At 39.3% G+C, this 15,553-nt stretch overlaps 1 protein-coding gene across 2 annotated transcripts in view; it reads left to right on the forward strand.

Annotated features, from left to right (window-relative positions):
* Positions 1-1,581, forward strand: part of LOC131226152 (sodium/hydrogen exchanger 1-like) — a 39,973-nt gene extending 38,392 nt beyond the window's left edge. Inside the window, exons 13-14 of one of the 2 annotated variants that reach the window (XM_058221869.1) lie at positions 91-174; positions 1,004-1,581. In XM_058221869.1, the coding sequence (XP_058077852.1) occupies positions 91-174; positions 1,004-1,324 (405 nt within the window). In that variant the 3' untranslated portion in view covers positions 1,325-1,581. The remainder of the gene's footprint in view (positions 1-90; positions 175-1,003) is intronic. The other variant, XM_058221870.1, reaches the window with a different exon arrangement.
* The last annotated feature ends 13,972 nt before the right edge of the window (positions 1,582-15,553 follow it).

Consider the following 15,553-nt stretch of genomic DNA (forward strand, 5'->3'; position numbering starts at 1 on the left):
CACTCACATCCATACATCACATACACAATTTCCTACACTGAGAAATGCTTAAAATTATTTTGTTGATTCTATAATGGGTGATGGGTGCAGTTCTCTTCATCTAGTTCTTCAACAGCACAAGATCGTGCACTTATGATTACCTCCACCATAATTGTGGTCCTCTTCAGCACAGTGGTATGCTTGTTATTGCTTTAATTTGATTTCCAATCTATCACATGTGCTTTTGTATGAATTTGGTAAGCTTATAAAGGAATTGGGATACAAAGTGGATTATATTTTGATAATCTAATTACATGAATACTCCCTTTTACCATTTGGTTTTGATAGATCATACTTTGTAAGTGTTACTCTAGATTGAAATTTTACAACATAACCAGTTTTAACTTTTTTATTATTCTGAAATGTCAATTTGCTCAATAAATAAACAGTGCACTCTATTCATTTCACATTACTTCAAACAATAATACAGATTGTCCTTTGCCTTCTCATGTATTGAAGGCTATATGAAGTTCTAAATTTAGCAATACAAATGTCATTTATTTTAGTGATGACCAACAGACTGTTTTGCATTTCTCATAACACAAGTTAGCTATTGTTTTAGTATGTTACTAATTATAATATGTATGTTTTTACTATTAATTTCATTTGATCTTTTAAGTAGTTTGTCGTTTTATTAATTTTTATAGTACACGCAATATTTACCGTTTTGACATACTTCCTTATATGTATGGTTAACCCTTTCCGTTTTATTAACACAAATTTGACTTTTAATTAGAGTGGATTGACAGAATGGGACTCGTGTAGTCGACCACAATTAGTTGGGATAAGGCTTGTAAATGATTTAGATGATGATGACGACGATGATAATTTGTGACTTTTAATACAGTTATCTGAAGTTAACATATGTTAAAGTGAATAGCTAATAGTTATATGTATGATATCGTTTCATTGTTGATTTTTTCCAAGGTTTGGTGCACTCAATTAAATTGTGTTCTATGGACAGGTGTTTGGGTCAATAACAAAGCCTTTGATTAATGCAATGTTGTTTCGACGAATGAAACCAGAAAATCCAGATTCTGAACCAGCCAGCTTGGAAGATATACGACTCCTATTTCTCGAAAGGGAAAATGCAACTGCAGCTGGACACCCATTACCAAATCCTATGAGAAGTAGCTTAAGCTTACTAATAAGACATCCCACCTCAACTGTTCACTACTTTTGGAGGAAATTTGATGATAGATTCATGAGACCCGTGTTTGGGGGACGCGGCTTTGTTCCATTTATTCCTGGTTCACCAACTGATGCTGCAGATGAGAGTGTTTGAAATTGAGGGTAGGCTAAATGCTTTAATTTTTTGTTATTATTTTAGTATAGGGAGGCCATGTTTTTCATACTTTTTTGGTATTGCTCAACAATTCATTACACTGCATTATTATAAAATGAGGTTTGTGATGCCATACTTGGAAGAGGCTTATGTAGAATTTTAGGTGTAAGTCCATGGATCAAGGTTTTGTACAATTCATTTTTGTATCATATCAAATAAGTCAAATTCTTCAAATGGAGCTTTGATTATATTGATTAGGTTTCTTTGCATCAAGATAAGTGATGCCCATGTTTTTTCTTTTAAAGAATGAGCAGCACTAATTTGTTAGCAGTATCCAAATCATATTCAAGTTCTTAAGTTTTGTTGAAGGACCATGAATTTCTAGGAAGTAGCATATAAATGATTATGCATATATGTGAATTTTTGTTCATCTCTTAAGGATCAGGTGTTGTGATAGTTCTTCCTTGGATATTCATCCAAGTTTTTTATACAAACCACACGGATATGATCTAGATTGTTAACCTAATGAGCTCTACCATGGATCACATACCCTAAAACCCATATCTATTGGATATCATAACTATCCAATTGAAGGAACATATAAATGAACCCATGATTTTCATGTTGATAGATTTTATTTTTTTTGGTTAACTGCTTGGCATTAAAATACTTAGTATGATTCTCTATGACAAGTTGCAAAACGCTTGCGCAAAGAATTATAGCTTTCTGTTTGATAATCCACACACATTAATACGTGAATGTCCGATTAATCAGAATTGTCTGTTGTACATATGTATCAAATAGAAATACCCTAAACTAACCACAAATAAGAGTAAAACATTTGGATCTCCGTTGATTTATATGACCCATCAGATGATCGGATTGATCCGATCCTTGAGATCCTAACATATTTCGATATCAGAAAATTGATGGATTGTATGGATTGATTCATCCAGGTCCAAATTATAAGAGAGAATCTCCAACACCAAATGCCAAAGACACTTGCACAAAAAACCCAAATTTCTCTACAACAATCACACCAAGGGATTTCACGTATAAGAGTATCTCTTCATTATAATTACTGAATAGAGCAATGCAATGAACGTACGGCCAATCCAACCAGTTCATTGCAGAGATCTAATAAAAATACCTAAATTAACATAAATAGAACTCATGAAAAAACTACTGGAATTGAGCTCTCTCTCTCTCTCTCTCTCTCTCTCTATGTTCTCTTTTCTTTTCTTTTGTTTCCTTCAGTTTTCTCTCTCTCAAGCCTTCTCCTGTAGGAAAGAGAGTTTGTTGGAGAAAGGAGAGATACGAGGGAGATAGAAATAGGTTAAGAGGGATGAGAGAGAGATAAGGAGGATTCTCTCTCTCATTCAAATTAAAGTTTTACGTTAAAACTAACATTTTTTTTTCTTCAAAATATAGGGCAGTTACAATTGACATGGATGATGAGATTGATACAGTGATCTTTGTTGTTAATTGATTTTATCTTTGGTAGAAGGCCAATAAGTTTTTTAATTTAATGTTTTAAGATTTATAACTTTATATTAGTTAATTGTGTTATAAAAACTACAATCTTTTACTTGCCTAGTTTTTTTATATCGGATTTTTTATTTAATTTATTTTTTAACTCTTAACTAAATGTTGATGGGATTTCTAATCATTCAAATAAGCTACTTCTTCAAATAATATCCATATCGAGCTTCTTTGGATAATATCTAAATCTGTATTCGTATCTAATGTTCAAGTCAAATATTAGATGACATTGGACATGGATATTGCAACATTTTACCTAACCTTATCTAACCCATTTACAGCCCTAAAAAACCATCCAAACAGTATATGAAAATATAATATAAATTGCAGATTTGCTTGAATACATTTGGATGTATTGCAATGTAATATATTGGGACTTTAGCCTTTGAATCTGCATAGTCTTCTCATGATCCAAATTGTTCACATGATGAGAACTTGTTCGATGGATATATGATAAATAAAATCTCTTAAATTCAGTTATTTTAACCCATGAAATTTGTGTCTCTTGCTTCAAAAATCTATAACATTTGTGTAATCAAAAGATTGAAATATTCCATCAGATAAACTTTTCAGGCATCCCATGGGAAGACCTACCACGTAAAAAATTCAATTTGAATGGCGAAAGTCTCACACATCACATTGCAATACAGTGGGATGTATTTTATCAAACCTTGGTAAATTAAGACAAATCTCAGTTAATCATACGGTTGCGAACGTAAAATGAAATCCACCCCATCCATCATCATCACACCCATTGTTTGGCCTTGATTCCAACAATCAGGCTGATTAACAGTCAGCTAGCCACACAAATACGTTTAAAAACCTCTCAATTCATATGGTGTGGTCCACCTGAGTTTTGGAATACTATGATTTTAGGGTAAATATTTCATCGTGATGAGGCACATTAAATGAATGAATTAGATGGTATCTAAACACCATGGTGAGGCCTGCACAACAAGTGTTAATGGAGGCATCCCATCCCAACTTTTTCCTAGCGTGTGACCTATCCAAGTTCTGGATGGTTATGATTTTTGGATTCTAAGGTGAACATGAGACGGCCTACATGATGGACGGGATGGATCTTATCAAAAGTTCTACCCAAATGGCTCTTCTTGTGCTATGTACAATAGAAAAGAAAAAAGAAAAAAGAATCACCAGATATTACTTTTTCTGCACAAATCCTCCTAACCGGGCGGTAAGTAATGGTGTTGGAGTACACATGTTGTGCGTGTATGACATCCAAACCGTCAAAAAGCTGAGCCCCACCAGGATGTGCACTTAACTCAAATATCAGGCTAAAGTAATCATTTAATGGGCGACAGAATAGATTACAACCGTCCAAAAATACCAAAATTCAAGAAAGCCGTGTGGCCCACCATGACGATGACATGGCTCAGAAATCAGAGCTGATGGAATCATAAGTGGGTGCACCACTTGAATTTGGAGATTTTCATGCATTTTTCATTTTTTTTTTTTTTTATGATGGGCCCACTTGATGACTGGATCACCACCACGCGTCTGTCGGACGCGGATTAGCTACTGAGAAGTTGAGCAGCGAGACTCCGTATTGAATGACGTCACCAAGTTCCGTGGGCCCCACAATGATGTATGTGTTGTATCAACACCGTCCATCCATTTTTAGAGATGATTTTTGTGCATGAGAAAAAGAATGAGGCAGATCGAAATCTGGAGTGGACCCCACCACAGAAAATAATGGGGAGAGTGATGCCTACCGTTGAAACCTTCCTAATGTCCACCGTGATGTTTATTTGAGATCCAACCTGTTATTAAGTTAACATAGACATTAAAGAAGGTAAAACACTAATATCAGCTTGATCTAAAACTTCTGTGGCGCTTAAAAAGTTTTTAAGGGTGAGCGTCACTCTCTCCACTGTTTTCTGCGGCGGGGTCCACTAGAGCTTTGGATCTGATTTATTTTTTGGATTATCCCTTAAAATGATCTCTCAAAATGGATGGACGGTGTGGATACAAAACATACATCATGGTGAGACTCACAGAATTAGGTGACGTCACTTCAGCAGCGAGTCTCGCTGCTCAACCTGTCGTAGCTAATCCGCGTCCGCGTCTGTCATCTGGAAGCGGATTGGCTGGTGTACCATACACCACTCACCAGCTATATAGCTGCAGTAGGTACGTGTCGTGCGAAGACGAGCATGCTCTTCGAGTTCCAGTTGTACGGAAGGTTCAAAGGAGATCAAAGTTACATGGCCTCACAATGATGTATTTATTATATCTACACCGTTCATCTATTTTTAGAGATCACTTTATAGCATTGCCCAAAAAATAAATCATATCCAAAGATCATCTGGACCACACTACAAATAGCAGCGGAGATAATGATTTTCACTGTTAAGCAATTCATAGGGCTCACCATAATGTTTATTTTCCATTCAATCTGTTCATAAGGTCACAAACACCTGAATTATGAGGAAAAACAAATTTTATATTGATCCAAAACTTCTGTGACACCAAAAAGGGTTTCAATGGTATATGACCAATCTCCCACTACTTTTTGCACCGTAGGCCACTTGATAGTTAGATCTGTCTTATTTTTCGTCTCAAGACTTAAGATGTTCTAGTCAAATGGATGGACGGTTTGGATATAACACATAGCTCATGATCAGACCCACAGAACTTGCTAACGTCAATAAATCGGATATATAGGTGGTGTGAGGTACAGTAGCCAATCCGCTTCCCATCCGCACCCCTATGCTACGCAGACGCGTGGAGATTGCCCATAGAGTGGGGAAGCTGGAAGTTCCTGCGCTGGGAAGATATGTGGGGCCATCGTGATGTTTATGTGATAAATCCACTCCGTCCATCTGTTTTGCCTATTCATTTTAGGGCATAAAGCCAAAAATGTAGCAGATTTAAAACTCAAATAGGCCACACCAAAGGGAAATTTGAGTAAAGAAATGCCTACTGTTGAAACCTTCCAAGGTGCGGCCCCAGCCTCACCCAAAATGGTGCGGCCCTTAACATCGGGCCCAGCTTGATGTATGTATTCTATATCTATGCCGTCCATCCAGTTTTCCATATCATTTTAGGCATGAGCTCAAAAATGAAGAAGATCCCGACTCAAGTAGACCATACTATAGGAAACAGTGGTGATCGAACACCCTACCATTAAAAATTCTTAAGCCCCACCTCAACGTTTTCGTAACATTTATTTGCCATTCAACCTGTTTACAAGGTCACATGAGCATAGTCCACCTGGGCTAACGTTTATTTGCCATTCAACCTGTTTATAAGGTCACATGAGCATAGTCCACCTGGGCTAAAATGATTTGGAAAAATGAATGGACAATGTAGATATAAAATACATACATCAAGGTGGGCTTGTAGTAGGGCCCCGCCTAATCCATTAACGTGATCTATGTGTATCCAGTATACTCACTGGATTTTTATGAGCCTGAGCCGGACACTTTATTCCCCTTAAGAAATCAAGTTTGGCTTAGGTATCACCTTCAACTAGTTAAATTCGAGCTAGTCAAGTCCATGTAGGGTCCATTAACTTAGACCGGGTTAAAATCGCGTCATCTGGTCAAATTATTAAGCAAGTCGGGTCTGATTAGTTTTAGTTTTAATATTATATATTTCAAATATATAGTGTTTTGTGCCTTAAAAAGTTAATATGATGATCGTTATTGTTGAATTGATGGTCATGTATGCGGATTATGATAACCATGAAGCCTATGTGGACATGTTACTAATGACATAGTTTATTTGCAAATTTATTTTAAACATATGTAAACATGTGTTAAAGAAAATGATTTCCTTTGTTGTCCATGGGACCCTGAGTTTCTTTACCGTGGTTATTGACCAAGTGAGAGTTGTGTTCACACCCTAATCTATGGCTAAATTGGTAGATTGAGTGAAGATAACAATGTTGCAACACTGATGTCTTGGTATCAATCCCCTAGCGTAAATGGTTGATAGTGTGGAGTATACAAAAAAACTAACTAAAAAAAGTGAGAGTTGTGGTTAATAGATCTCAATATTTTATTAGTTCACGATCATTTAATAGATTTTAGGACAAGCCTATGTTTATTCTCAAGTCGGCATCCTTTATGTGGGAATTGATGAAAGATCTCCATCACTGGGCTGATGACAAGTTGGTGCTACTTTTATCTTATTCTAAATGTAAGTGTTAGCACCATGATATGAGATATTGTTATTAGACTTATTAGACACTTATATTAAATGATCATTTCAAGTCTCTAGATTAGAGTGCATGCAACTTGTGTATGTATTGGCTCTGACTAATTTGTGGACTTAAGGACATATGAGAAGTTTAAATTTTTTATATATTGTGCCTTTGTTCACCTGAGTCAATTGAAGTGACTCAAATGTAGGTACCATTGGTTACATGCATTACGATATAATTAAAGTCCAAATGATCTATCAAAAGATTTAACGGTTACCCAAGGCCATTATTATAACTTAGATTTAAGAGACTAGACATTCCATTAAGTTGTTTTTCACCAAGCCTTACAATGAAAAAGGTTTGAGATTATTTTATGAATGTTTTAAATCTTTAATCTTTTGTTTTAACCATTAAAAAATTTTAAGTACACTTGATAGTAATTTCAATGACTGAGATCTTGTGGTCTATCACCTTTTGTTTTAAATGTGTATTAGATCAATTGTGGATAACTATAGTCAATAGAATGATTGAATTAATTTTGGTACATGAATAAGTTGGATTGCAGACTTTAGATGTAATATGATATATTAAAATTAGTAGGATAGTGGAGCACCACACAAATATCTCTTTGAAACTTTTGACTAATTATAAATAGATTTTATACTAGAAGGAAAATAAGAGAGAACTTTAAACATGTTAGCCTTTTGGACATTACCACTAAGGAGAACTTTAGACATTTTAGCGTCATTGGCATTACCATTATAGAGAGAGAAAGAGGAGTGAGAAGAGGGGGGGGGGGGGGGGTGTTGGACTAGTGTATAGGGTCCACCCTAAATTTCTTTTTTGTGCATTGCCTCAATTTGTTCCTGAGTTGACATGTTGACTTCTCTTCCCTCCTTATTAGTAATAGATATAGAAGTGTTGGAGTAAATCGGCTCGTTATCACACAATAATAATGTAAACTCGAACCACAATAAACTTGGATTAAACTCTAGTGTCAGAAATTTGGATCTAATACCACTACTAATTTGTGCGTTTTGCGAAACATGATAAATGAAGATAGAACAATATAATAAAGTAGATGACCAAACTAAAAGCAAAACAATTACAAACACACGATATTTTAATGTAGAAAATCTTTGTGAGAAAAAATCACCGCACACAAAAATCTCTACTATAATCAAAACCTTAGAGTTTTACAAACTCACCTTTTTCGATCACATGATCACCCAATTTTCCTTCGCAATACGCATCTTTAAAAATTTCTAGATTCCTTGAGAAAATCTATTCTCAAACCCTTGCGTAGAAACCCCTTAGCAAAACTCCTACATCTTAAGAGAAAACACTCGTATTATTGTAACGCCCTAAAAATCAAGGGTCGAGCATAGACTCAACTCCCGAGTTCCAACGCATCACTTATGCAACATAGATAATGAGATTTAATGTTGTCTGTGTTAGTGCATTAAAGATGAATGAGATTAAGCCAAACAGCATATCATACTCAAGAGACGAATAAATTTGCACAAGCGAAAGACTGTGATTGATAAATATAACGTATAAGCTGTTGTAGATCTCCAGAATGTGAAAATGTCACCAGGTTAACCATATACATATATACTCCCAAAGTGATCAAAATGAATATACAAGTGTGTCCCAAAATACAGAACAACAGTGCAATGGCATTTAGTCAGTGTCCCTGTAGCCTCGGCGATCAGGTCACAGCTCACATGAACCCGCCCAATAACTGTATGTAGGAGAACGCCTCCTCGTCATCCTCGAAGTTTGGCTCCGCCTCGTAGGCATCGCCATCACCTGCAGCTAAGATAGAGTCTGGTTGGTGTTTAAAACACCGTCCCGGAACGTGGGAGTGAGTGATCAACTCAGTGGAACTATAAAGCAAATGTTAACATGTTATCAATTCAATCAAGCAGTAATGATAAAGTAGTACAACAAACATGTTCTAGATACTCTTGTTAATTCAAGAATGATATGCGATAATGATGCATGCCCTCGCCTGCACTCCCTCAGCATCTTCATCTTACGACGCGCATGGCAACCACCCGAAAGTGCTCTTCCTCGCCAAAGCACATGCAATGCGGTGCATGCTCATGTTAGCCAATACTTAATTAGATTTATTCATACAACAGTTTTGAGAAGCTAAGGTACCTCCCTTGTATCATTTCCCAAACAATGATCCATTCTAGGGTCGTCAGTCCTAGCTAGTCTCATAGGATGTTGCGGTTTTATGTCGTTACAAAGGGCTAGTCACCTGATCAGTGTAGGCCTAGTTTATACTCTACTTGCTATGGAAAGACTCGTCGCCTCAACGCAGTCTCAGAGTATGCTCGAGGTTATTACAAAGGGCTCGTCACCTGATCAGTGTAGGCCGACAGCTCGAATACAGTGTCTCATACCACCGTATTCGGCTCACGAGATGGTGTTGCTCACTGGTCACTACGGGGAGGCTCGTCGTCCCAGTGTAGGTCGACAGCTCGACCACGGTGTCCCATACCACCATGTCCGGCTCATGAATCTTAGTGGATCGAGGTACCAAGGTTAACGAAATTTTCACTGGTGAGTTTGCTACCTTAGGTTCAAGCAATAACGTCCATATATGGTGAACATATATTGAGTCAATCGGGTTACTTGATGAGCTCGACTGGTATGAGCGGACGTCAAGATGATCGACATAAAGTGTGTAAGCACTCCGTGTGGCCTAACCACTGTTGACAAACTCCGTGCGACTCGGATTCCTCGAACACATCTGTTGTGGCGAAGCTAACTCAGCTACTCGTTCGGGAATCGTTACCGATAGCCTGGACTACGTAGTAGTCCCAAACGCATGTAAATATAACAGGATAACACATGTGGTAGGCATATCAAAGTTAAACAATTAATTCAAGTAACATAACCAATTGAACATTTCACAAAATACAAGGTAAACATAATTTGCACAAATGCATTTCATGCTTAATGTAACACTCTGAAAATCGGGGGTCACGCATACGCTTAACTCCCGAGTTCGCGAGAGCCACTTTTAACCTATTTCGTTAATGCGCTTATTTAGGTTAAGTTGCGCAGCTTGGAAGTTCCTGGAGCATGAAACATAACCACACCAGTCTACTGAAATGAGCGAAAAATAAACATACATTCATATACAAGTCCAAAAGTACAAAAGGGGCACATGACGCTACCCAATCAATATCTAAAAGAATAGTAAGTCCAAAAGAATAGAACTGAGCTCCCCCGCTTAGTGACCCAGCTCCGCCAATCAAGCTGGCGGAGAACCCTCCATCAGCTGGAAGTATGATAGCTCGTCCTCCTCATCCAGGCACACCTCGCCAGGCTCCTCCAATCCCAAGTCACCTGCATCTAAGAATAGGTCTGGTTGGTGTTTTAAAACACCGTCCCAGAGTGGGAGTGAGTGATCAACTCAGTGGATACTATTAGTCTCAAGTTATCACAGGCATCAATTATAATATGGTCTTAATGAAAAGCAGACAATCACATACGTCAAAGTAATCTTATTAATGCGCATGTATGCAGCATGACATGATGCATGCCCTCGCCCCAACGCTCCCTCGTGCGACACCATCTAACGATCGCAAATGCCAACACTCCCTCAGTACGACCTCGACTGCCGAGTCGCCACCCTAACTAGTGCGATGCAATGCGATCGTATTAGCCGAGTTATTAGTTAGGTCCTTTCATCCAGTAAATTGGGGATTCTGATACACCCCACGTATCAACGCCCTAAACTGGTTGCGAGGCCAAGACTCCCCAATGCGTGAGGCCGAGGCCCCGCGATCCATGATCTCGTCGGGTTCCTCATCCCCGACTTCAAGCACATGAGGAGTGCCAAGAGAAAAGGGATCGCTCGAGGTCACTACGGGGAAGCGCGGTACCCCAGCGTAGGCCGATAGCTCGGACACAGTGTCTCATTCCACCATGCCCGGCTCACGAGGCTGTGGACCAATTTCAAGTGGGTTATTGATGAGCTACAATGGTTTTAGGGTGTCCCAAGTTCCATACAAGTGTGAGCAAACAGGGTTAATAATCAAGGTTGGTCAGATAGTAGGTTAGACCGCACGAGCCCAGGCAAGCGCATGGCGGAACGACATCAGGTGCAAGCAACCCATGTAATCTAACTACTGTCGCCCACACTCACTCGCCCAAATCCACAGGTTTAGCCTCAAGGCGGTCCTACCAACGGGACCGCCTTAACTCTCCTTATTTTCTTGACCAACCCTAGGGTTTGGATGGTGGTCCACAACATGTCAACGGATAGGGTTATCAACTAGCAAAATCATCATCATGTTCTTACACCTCAACATATAATTCAGATTCTTTAAATAAGCAAGCTAACCCAATTTGTGAGCAATGGTGCATGTGTGTTGTGGGTGTTGGTGAGGAAGTTACTCACTTCCTACAACTCATGGAAACAAATTACACAGGAATTAATAAGGCACGCATACTATAGGGCATCAACATATGAGCAAATCTAACAAGACATCAATAAGTGATCATCAAATTTCACCAAGCCATGTAAGAAGCAAGAACAACATCATGTGAGGAAATCAAATAAAACATACAATTCCATACCACTCTAAATAAACATAAATTCCTAGGTATTCTCTGTATCCTCTAAATGCATCAACCAAGCAATCAAAATCATTAAACTCATATTAAAATTGGTGCTAGGCCACCTAAGAGTAATAGTCCGCACCTATGGCTCGTTGGAGATTCGAAAAACGCCCAAGGAAAGAGGGCTTTCGGGTCGATCGGCCGGAATCCCTAAACCAAGCTCTTGCATGTTAGAATCTCAAACCAAACCCACCTTCCTATGTAGATTTCATGAAGAATGGGTGAAAACCTTACCTAGGCAACCCACGGTCGATTGTAGAAGTCAAGGAGGAGAGTTTCTCCTTGTAAGAGAGGCAAGGAGTTGGAAGGGTTGGCTCACTTGGGGCCCCACCTTGATCTAGGGTCCACCTTGGATCTCCTCCTTCTCTTTCTCTCCTCTTTACTCTCCTTCACTCTCCTTCTCTCTTGGTGGTTGTAGCAAATGAGAGAGAGAGTTATGAGAGATAGGGTTTATTCCCTAGACTTGGGCCCTTTGGCCTTAAGTTCCCTCAAATTCCCAAAATAGCCAACTATGACTCATTTTTAGAGTTGGAGTGACCCTAATACTCCTTTGGCCACCAAATTTGGTGGGTAGGTGCCCTATGGCCCGATTAGGGCCTGTGTAAAATTTGGGAACAAATGGATGGACGATTGTGGGGTTTGAGTCAACGGTTCTGATTTTTAAACGGCCCTATGGGGTCCATTCTGGTGATTGGAGTAATTCCGGTGGTCCTCTGGTTATGAAATTTCTAGGATGAGTGCTTCATGGCCCGATGAAGGGCCATGCAAAATTTGGGAACGATCGGACATGGGGTTTGGTCGTATGGGTCCGATTTGTGATCGACGGTCACCGTCCCACGATCGGGTCCCACAGTTGGTGGACGGGTGTAAGAAAATCCATTAGACTTCCATCGTAAATATGGAAGAGATCCGATGGTTGGACAGCCTGGTATCTCGATTTCATTTGCAAGCGCCAGATTTTGGTCCTGGCATGGGTGGGGTGCATTTAGTCAGTGTCAGATCCCGCTTTTGGGTGCCTGCTGGGTCCGTGGTCCGCGATAGTCCACAAGCCCAGTGAGCTCTATGGTTCCCTAAATTTTTAGATTTTTCTGACCTTCCCGCGTTGCGGTACAGCCCGCACGGGCTGTAGCTCAATGTAAATGGTCATCCGGCTTGGCGGCTCGCACTTGGCCTTGTCATGGCCTGTCTGGTTTATTCAAATGGGCTAATCCTTGGTTAATTAGCTTATGATACCCCCATCGCGTATGTTTTAATCGTTCGGTCCCGTGAAAAATCCTATGTGGACGCCCCAGGACACTGCACTAGTTGGACAGGTTGTTACACTTAATCACACAAATTTAATCTAAATTACATGAAGGGATATATACACATAGCTAAGGTAGTTGAGAATCTCACCTCAACACCTATATAACATACACTTTACTAAATATTTACTCATCCAGACATTTTTACAAACACTTAGACTACACACATCAACATACATGATGTATGTTAATCACAACATGTATTAAGGCAAATCCTTTCATTAAGGAGTTGTCACGAATACAACACGCATATGTCCACGACAGATAATCATGAAAAGTAGGGATTCAAATTCCATACTCATTCAATCATTTCCACAAACACTTAAACTACACATTTCAACCTACACGGTACAACTCAGTTATAAGCTATATTAAGGCAAATCCTTTCATAAGGAGTTGTCATGTATTCAACAATCACATGTTCACTGTGAACAATCATGGCAAGCACAAAACCAAATTCCCGACATATCCCGTCATTTCAACCTATACATGGAATAGCCTATATTCGACATAGTTCATATATAATCGTAAAATGAGAAAAACAGCGTATCTAACATGTGAAACGGCAACCCAGTTGGTTATAAATCATTAACCGATATTGAAAGCCTTGAAAACCATAACCTATACATTTATAGTCCGCACCTTTCGTCGGTAAACTCGTAACGAATTCAGTTTGAACACTCCGCCTTCGTATATAGCACAACGGCAACTTATAGTATGAAATAGGCTAACTATTTCATCATATACCCTATCTGAATCCCTAAAATAGATTACGGTTAGGATTTCTTACCCGAAAACGGAATCAGAATCGCTGGAATAACAATAAGATAGTGGTAGCTAAGTACGTGGAACGGCGAGATTGAGTCCCGAGAACAATCTCCCAAACTCTCTCTCTGTTTCTCTCTCTTTCCTTCTCTTTTCTCTCTCTTCTCTCTCTAGGGTTTACAAATTCATATGTGAAGGGAGAGAGAGGGTTTAAGGCCCTTATATAGGCTCAAACGTGAGCTCAATGGCCCCAGGGCCATGGTATACTTATGTTATAGCCAAAACCTATCTGTTTCGGCTCAACGGAGCACTTCTGGAGGCCCATTTTCTGCATGCGGTCGAACTTAAGCTCCCTGACATTGGATCTAGGTCAGGCTAAGTTTTTGGTCTGATCGGATTTATAGATCGACCGCGGCGGACCAGTTTCAATTCAACGGTCACCGGTACTCGATCAGGGCCACAAGTACACTGACATGGGTTGGGAATTTTTCCTAATTCGAGGGTGTAATTAGGTCAAATTCTGATGGTCTAAATCCTTAGATTTGGCCGGCAAGTGAGACGACTCAATTCACATAAGTTTCAGTTCTCTTTCTAAAGGTATTGGCGTTTCTCACACACTTTGCTCTGAGCTTAAGTTGTGCGTTTCTAGATACTATTAGGACTTGATTTCTGAGGTGGTAGTCAAGTCCAGCAAGGCGGTCATAACCGTATGATTTCGTAGTAATCGGACTTTCAACGCGCGGTCCAGGTCCGATACGAAGTTTCGGTGTGCTCCCGAGAGCAGCTGGGATTAGAGATTGATCCTAAGTTTTACGATAATGTAGCGGTAATGATTCTACACGTTTTGGATCTTGCAGATCATATTTAAAGTGATTAGTGCTAATTTCAAAGGTACTCTAGTTTAGCATTAGCTAATTCTCGCCTAATTTCTAAAGGATTTGGTCCTGAGTGATTTCTGCCTGAGGTGAAACTCGGGTCATTGTATGGATTTTTTCGAGACGTTACAATTATGAAAGCCTTAATCTAACCTGGACTTGAATACTCTTATTTGTGTAAATCCACACGCAATCAATGGTCGCACCATGGTCTACCAGTAGTCGACCATGAACTTCCTAACAAGTCACGGTTGACCGTATAATTTCTTAGTCAACCCAGAACTCTGCACCAGCATAATACATGGCATCCTACACAACAAATGAGAAAACCTTCAAGTTATAGTTCGACATCAACAATCTATACAATCATAAACAGTGGCAATCTACAAATAATTCTAATGCTGACTTTCGTTTTCTTATAGTAGAAACTTAGTAATATTTAGAGGAGAATTCGTCAAATTAGATTAATAATAAATTTAATAAAATAAATAAATTCTATTACATATTAAAATATCCTAAAAAAATATGTACTGATTATTCTGGCAAAAATGTGATGTTTCCTAAGCTACCACACACAATTCCCGTTCACACAAAGATGCGTGTGTGAAGGTGGTAAATGTGTGTAATATCATCCATCCATTGGGTGGGCTCGACCATGTAAATGCTTGTAATTGACTTAAAACCTAGATCCAAATACTCAATGGGTACATAACGGTACCCGAATTCGGGTTTGGTACTTTGACATAGAGCTGGGCATCGGACCGAGTCGGATCGGATTTGGTCCAACTCGGTTAGGTCCAAAAGCTGCCTGGACTGATCCGAATCCGATCCGATCCAGGACCGAGTCCGGAACACCTTACCCGAACAGATCCGTTATGTGCTTGGCCTGACCCGAACCGAGTCCGACCTGGTCAAGGAAACTCAGTCGGAT

This window comes from Magnolia sinica, chromosome 14, assembly GCF_029962835.1.
Source record: "Magnolia sinica isolate HGM2019 chromosome 14, MsV1, whole genome shotgun sequence".
NCBI classification, from domain to species: domain Eukaryota; kingdom Viridiplantae; phylum Streptophyta; class Magnoliopsida; order Magnoliales; family Magnoliaceae; genus Magnolia; species Magnolia sinica.